This window comes from Colobus angolensis, unplaced genomic scaffold (assembly GCF_000951035.1).
Source record: "Colobus angolensis palliatus isolate OR3802 unplaced genomic scaffold, Cang.pa_1.0 Scaffold403, whole genome shotgun sequence".
NCBI classification, from domain to species: domain Eukaryota; kingdom Metazoa; phylum Chordata; class Mammalia; order Primates; family Cercopithecidae; genus Colobus; species Colobus angolensis.
In genome coordinates this window covers 1,737,407-1,744,605 of record NW_012117411.1, presented here as the reverse complement: position 1 = coordinate 1,744,605, position 7,199 = coordinate 1,737,407, and the positions used below count along the sequence as shown (strand labels likewise).

The window sequence follows — 7,199 nt, the reverse complement described above, 5'->3', positions numbered from 1 at the left end:
CGACAGGGGAGGACGCGGCTGGAGCTCAAGGAGGCTCCAGCGCGCAGGCGCCGCCGAGCCCTGCCTGGATGCTCAGTCAAGGCACTAAGGCAAAAAAAAAAAAAAAAGAAAGAAAAAAGAAAAGAAAAAAAAAAAAAGGAAAAAAAAAAGAATCAGCAATTTATAGAAAGAAGAAGCTATAGTCTGTCGGGATATCCAACGCCAACAGGTAGGAGGATATACTCTTGGTTAAGTTTGGGGGATGTGGGGCAATGCACAATGTTGATGAAACTGCAGGTTCACCGGGAAAGAGCCCTCCCTCAGGTTTTGTGTGTGTGTGTGTCTGTGTGTGTATGTGTGTGTGTGTGGTTTTGTGTGTGTGTGTGTGACAATAAACTGCATAATGGAAGTACATTCAGACAATGCACCTTCAGTAGGGCTTACTGAGAGTTCCATTTCTGGAAAGCCTTTCAAGACTGAGGAATATCAGACTGCGAATCACCGGGAACGGTTCCTTTGCAGCACAGAAGCAATCTCTCTCCCCATCTTCGCGTATGTAATGCATGTCTCTCTCCCTCTCCCCCTCCTCCACCCTCCCCCCATTATACATCCAGGGGTGGCGGATTTCAGGTTTCGTAATGTTGCATGATGCGATCGGTATTTACCCTAGGATGTACCGGTGGGGAAATTAAAATCATCGAACGCAGTTTTGCCTGGGCTTCCATCAGCATATTCCGGGCCAGTGAGAAGTGGCAAAGGAAACACGCTTGGTGGGAATAACAGAGGAAGCCGATTTCCCTGGTGTGGTCCAGGCACCTATGAGACAATGTGCATTTTGGTTTAAAAAGAAGCCACTTGTGATTTGCAACAAAGGTTATCAGTGTAAATGGGAAAGGCTTAATTGCCCAAGAAATACAGGTTCATGTTATATTCATTTGAATCCAGGCAGCCAAGGTTTACAAATGGAAGTGCATTATTCCTCTGGGTGTGTTTCCCTGTCCAATATTTACATTAACCATTTTAATAATCATGTGGGCTTAAAAGATTTGCCAAAAATGGGGGGTAGGGTGAAGAGGGAAAGACAGATGATTAAATCACATCAAATCTTAGGACAAGTAAGTTCCTTTTAATTTTGAAGTCCAATTTTGAAATTTTGCTTTAAGATGAATCAACAAATACTCTTATGCAGCATGAATAGTGGCACTTAAGACATATTTTGCACAGGTTCTTTGGACCCACATCAAACAGAGAAGCTGCCTGTGAAACACTGACAGATACTAACAGATCTCAAATAAATGTAGGTAATGTCTCTGCCTCCTAATAGCAATCTTGTAGATTCCATTGCAATTCTACTGGTTAATTCCTGGACTGGCATATTTTACAAGAATGGGACATTTTATTCCTTCTCTCCTAAATGTACCTAATCAAATATATATTGTCCAAAATAGGGACGTTTTAAAATTCACTTAGCTTGGAAAACTAAACAAGCCAATTCTCTGAAATCTCAAGCAAAAATATTTAGTAAAGCAAATATTAGTATTAAAAACTAAAACTTTATTTGCTTCCCCATAAGTGAACAGCTTTATGTTAGCACTGTCTGACATCATTGCTTGTTAACTTAAGAACTGATAGCTCTTTTTTTTTTCAGATATTCTGATGGCAAATCAAATGGAAGAAAAGAGGAAGCATGACTGCAGATCAGATCAGTTCTCTTTGTGGATTATATTTTCAGTAAAATGTATGGATCTATCTTTACCTTGTTCTTATGTCTAGATCATGAGACTTGACTGAGGCTGTATCCTTATCCTCCATCCATCTATGGCGAACTATAGCCATGCAGCTGACAACATTTTGCAAAATCTCTCGCCTCTAACAGCCTTTCTGAAACTGACTTCCTTGGGTTTCATAATAGGAGTCAGCGTGGTGGGCAACCTCCTGATCTCCATTTTGCTAGTGAAAGATAAGACCTTGCATAGAGCACCTTACTACTTCTTGTTGGATCTTTGCTGTTCAGATATCCTCAGATCTGCAATTTGTTTCCCATTTGTATTCAACTCTGTCAAAAATGGCTCTACCTGGACTTATGGGACTCTGACTTGCAAAGTGATTGCCTTTCTGGGGGTTTTGTCCTGTTTCCACACTGCTTTCATGCTCTTCTGCATCAGTGTCACCAGATACTTAGCTATCGCCCATCACCGCTTCTATACAAAGAGGCTGACCTTTTGGACGTGTCTGGCTGTGATCTGTATGGTGTGGACTCTATCTGTGGCCATGGCCTTTCCCCCGGTTTTAGACGTGGGCACTTACTCATTCATTAGGGAGGAAGATCAATGCACCTTCCAACACCGCTCCTTCAGGGCTAATGATTCCTTAGGATTTATGCTGCTTCTTGCTCTCATCCTCCTAGCCACACAGCTTGTCTACCTCAAGCTGATATTTTTCGTCCATGATCGAAGGAAAATGAAGCCAGTCCAGTTTGTAGCAGCAGTCAGCCAGAACTGGACTTTTCATGGTCCTGGAGCCAGTGGCCAGGCAGCTGCCAATTGGCTAGCAGGATTTGGAAGGGGTCCCACACCACCCACCTTGCTGGGCATCAGGCAAAATGCAAACACCACAGGCAGAAGAAGGCTATTGGTCTTAGACGAGTTCAAAATGGAAAAAAGAATCAGCAGAATGTTCTATATAATGACTTTTCTCTTTCTAACCTTGTGGGGCCCCTACCTGGTGGCCTGTTATTGGAGAGTTTTTGCAAGAGGGCCTGTAGTACCAGGGGGATTTCTAACAGCTGCTGTCTGGATGAGTTTTGCCCAAGCAGGAATCAATCCTTTTGTCTGCATTTTCTCCAACAGGGAGCTGAGGCGCTGTTTCAGCACAACCCTTCTTTACTGCAGAAAATCCAGGTTACCAAGGGAACCTTACTGTGTTATATGAGGGAGCATCTGTAAATCTTTAGCCTTGTGAAAACTAACCTTCTCTGCTGAGCAATTGTGGCCCATAGCCATATCTTGAGAAGAAATTCAAGAATGGAATCAGCAGTTTTAAGGATTTGGGCAACATTCTGCAGTCTTTGCAATAGTTCACCTATAATCCTATTTTAAATCTCAGAGTGATCCTGCTGACTGCCAGCAAAGGTTTGTAATTAAGAAAGGACTGAACTACTGCCCTAAGTTTCTCTATGTGGTCAAAAACTAGATAATGAAAGTAGCAGGTGCTAAGTATCAGTGCTAAATGCTCTGTATGTCACTACATATGAAAAAAAATTAAAAAACAATTAGCATTGGACATCTTAATAAATTAAGTTGACATGAGGTAAATATGTTGATAAAAACTAATTTTAGAAGTTTGAAGACTTTAAAACATTTCATACTATTATTGTTTTGCAAAGACTAAAATATTTGGGGACTTAAAGTACTGTAATCCACTAAAGATGTGCCAATGAATTATTGGAATATCACACTTTAAAAACCGCCTTGCAAGTTCCGGGGAGCATTCCAAAGCAGTATATTGGTTCCAATTAGAGTTTACTTTTTTGTATTAATACATTGCTATTTCTAAATACCACTTTCCTTATCTACTAGTAAGATTGCTAGCCTTGAACTGTGTTATGTGGTTTTTGTTGATTTGGTATAAAGTTTTTCCACTTCATTTATATTTTACAAATGCTAGATATTGGTCTGGGAGGCAACATTATTGGTAACAGCCCGTCACAACTGAGCAGTTCTAAAAATGCAGAATAAACACATGTTGCCTTAAAGGGTTATCTAGTATCCTTCATCTTATTTAGCATTGGAGCAAATAGTCAAGGGAAATCGAATCAGTAACTGGTCATGGTCATGCATCTGAAAGTGCATGGAAGATCATTTAGTACTTTTTCCTTTTTTCTCACATGGTTTGAAACTTAAAGTGCACATCACTGAAATGACGAGATTTTCTTTTGAGGTGTGCTACCCTTCCTAGAGTGTTCTAAGAAGCAGGCAGTTGATGTATGTTTGTATTTTAAGTCAGCTGTCAAGGGGAGACCACAGCCTTAGTATGACATCCTGCACAATTTGTGAAGCATTTATTCTACTGAAGGCACAGTCTTGTTTATACTTTCTGCACATTCAGTGTATTGGTCATTTAAATTATCTCAGTTTTAACTTGTGAAAGCTTATAATATGATTTCTGGTATTTTAGAGATACATTAGAGTCTGTGAGTCTCATTCTTTAAGATACAGATGTGTGAACTTCAATATAAAGTTGCATTTGCCAAAATTTACCCGTGTAGCCTGTTAATTTTCTTGAAATAAGTTTTACATTTTTGGCACTTAACAGCTTTTTAAAAATCTGGGCGGCAAGCACAAACTAGGAAGACTAGCTTTATTATGGTTTTGTTTTTTGATTCTTGTAGCTACTATATTCCAGACTGGAAATGTATGAATGATAATCAACATAATGCTGATAAACTGACATAATATTATCTGTAAAAGCATTATTTGGTAGTTTATTATAATCATCCCTCTATTATTCTTAAATGCCAGTAGTATTTAGAGATGTGTACCTGCTTAGTTAATTGGCTCAGAATTTTAATATAAATATCACACTTTAATTTCGAGTATAGTACCATAGAAATTTGGGGTTCTAAATATACAACTTGTAAGAATGGTTTACACAAACATTATGACAAAACTAGAAAAAGTTATTACTTTTGTTTGCTTTCTGTTGTTTTTTTATTGGTTGGTTTTTGTGAAGTTTATTTTTTTGGTATTTGATAATTAAGATTAGGAATCTAATAGAACAGAAATCCTATTGCTATAGTACTTCTGTAAAGAGAATATCAATATAAATAAGGAAAATAAATCAATGAAATGTTTCGATGATACATGCAACTATTCAGTTTTGCTCGTATAAGGACAGCTCAAGCCATGAATTAGTGAGCATTCTGACCTCATTTTTACTTTACACCAAAGTTGATTAGATCTGAGACAAAGTTTAATGCACAACAGTGAGTTGGATCTAGCAATAAAGTCTCCTTGGTACTGAAATCATTATCTAAAATAAAGGAAATGTTATCAAAAGATGTTCTGATAACATTGTGATTGCAACTCAAAAAAATTTACAGTAGAAACGTAATTGCAATGATGATAATGGTTAACTTTGCTTAGATGTTCAAATATCACCAGCAATCAGTAGAAAATTCAGCAATAATCTTAAGACTAGAGAGAACATGTTCACCATTGCATAGACAAGAAAACCGATATGGGTTAAGAGTCGGGGACTGAGGAGTCAAGCGCAAGGGCCACGTGAAGCTTCCCGACTCCACTGAGCTATTTGGAATAACCGATTCCCACAGTTTTGGTAAGTTACCAGCCCCAGTGATCAGTGAGTCAGGCTGAACTGCAGTGACTTTTATTTAAGCCTACTCCTGACTAAGTTGGCATTTGCAGGTCAAGCAGGAAGCAGTTGACAAGACACATCCTCAGTGAATCAATGCCATTTGTAACTGAACTGGTAACAGTGGTAATCATACAAAATAAAAGGCTGCTTCAGTGTCTTAATGACCAAATCACATTATCTATTGTAACACTCATTCCAAAATTCAGTATTTCATGTAATTAATCTTTAATCCGTAAAAATGCATTCCCACTGTAGCAGGACAGGGGATGTCCAACTTCCCTGTGACACTGATTATCAATAATAATGTGTCCCTCTTGGACTGAGTACACATCTGAGATGGACAGTCTTTAAATTGTTTTTCATAATAGTGATGATATGTTTGCTTGGATACGTCTGTACTATTTCATCTGGTTCGTTTTGCACATAATAGATTTATTTGTGAGATGCCTGGCTGAAGCTAGGCATTCAGTTTGTGACTGTGGAATCCTATGCAGGTATTAACCAAGGCAGAAAGAGGTGAGTAACTTGACCAGTTCTCCACCAAGACCCCATTTAAATAACACAAAATTAACCATAGTGATTAGATGAAAAAAATTATTTGTAGATAGGATAACCTATTGACTCAATTATCTTTTGCAGATATCAGCAGGTTGGATTTCAACACCAGGATTGTCTATAGAAGTTAACTGATTTATGATTGTTAACACATAAATATGGCCACTAATCCATTTGCCTCAATTTCCATGAATACTACCTAAATTTTTTGTTCATTTATTTACCTATTCAACAAATATGTGCTGGGTGCTGGCCTTGGTGCTGAATGCATAGTGGAAAACAAAGCAGAACAGTCTCTCATTTAGATTTTTTAATCTAGTGGGAAAGAAATAATAAATACGTAGTAGCAATGAATTTTGAGTGTTAATATGGTAAAAATTTCTAAGAAGAACTTGGTCATAATGGCCATAAATGCACTGTTCTCCATTTTCACTTTGGGGCCTTATCACCTTTCGTTGCCCAGTGTTATTTGGGATCTCATATATATTACACATACTCCCTCAACTGAGAGGGAACCCCCTCATTCTATTCAAAGCACCAAGAACATTTTACGCACACTTAGACGAATCACCACGTTGTGTTTTAGAACCAGCTCCCATGTAATTAATTCTCTCTTCATAATAACAGCAAAACCTAAATTTCCCCTTCCAAAGTTAACTTCATATCCCAACTATCCACTTCCAAAACAGAGATATTTCCATTTCTTCAAGAGACATGGAGATGTCTTTTCTGACATACTCTTATCTTCCTGCAAGATAGGATGAAAATGTGTGGGTAAAATACAATCAAAGGAATGACTTATTTGTGTGCATCTTACGATGACTTGCTGGGACCGTCCCAAGTTACTTGTGAAACAGGGTGCATATCTTTTATCATTAAAGCATGCCACCCCTTGAATCTTTTTATTTCTCCTTAATTGGAATACAATAAAACTCCCTAATCGCCTATCAGCTGAAAAGTTGGTTTGCCTTCCAAAATGTTCTTCTGTTGCAAGTACGATGAAACTGATTTATAACCATGCAGATTATATTTTTCAGCTAAACTGTCATAATGAGTTGGGTTGCACCTGGGATTACTGTAGAATGGTTGCAAACAGAGCCAAAACTCTTCACTTCTGTGTATTCACTATTGGATACATTTACTGGGTTTCATTATTTCATGCCATGTGTAGCATAGACTGTATTATTAAAACAAAAGCAGTTTGCATTAATTTCTTATTAAAAAGAAAAGAAAGAAGCTAAGATGATAAATGGTAATATTTCAAATACTGGCTAAAGACATTAATCAAG

General features: G+C 37.9%; 1 protein-coding gene across 7 annotated transcripts in view; it reads left to right on the top strand.

Moving 5' to 3' along the window:
- Positions 1 to 6,097, top strand: part of GPR85 (G protein-coupled receptor 85) — a 7,390-nt gene extending 1,293 nt beyond the window's left edge. Inside the window, exons 1-3 of one of the 7 annotated variants that reach the window (XM_011955946.1) lie at positions 49 to 208; positions 414 to 531; positions 1,628 to 6,097. In XM_011955946.1, coding sequence (XP_011811336.1) covers positions 1,798 to 2,910 — 1,113 coding nt within the window. In that variant the 5' untranslated portion in view covers positions 49 to 208; positions 414 to 531; positions 1,628 to 1,797 and the 3' untranslated portion in view covers positions 2,911 to 6,097. Of the gene's footprint in view, positions 1 to 45; positions 532 to 1,627 lie in introns of those variants that run through there. The other 6 variants (XM_011955947.1, XM_011955945.1, XM_011955944.1 and 3 more) reach the window with 6 other exon arrangements.
- The last annotated feature ends 1,102 nt before the right edge of the window (positions 6,098 to 7,199 follow it).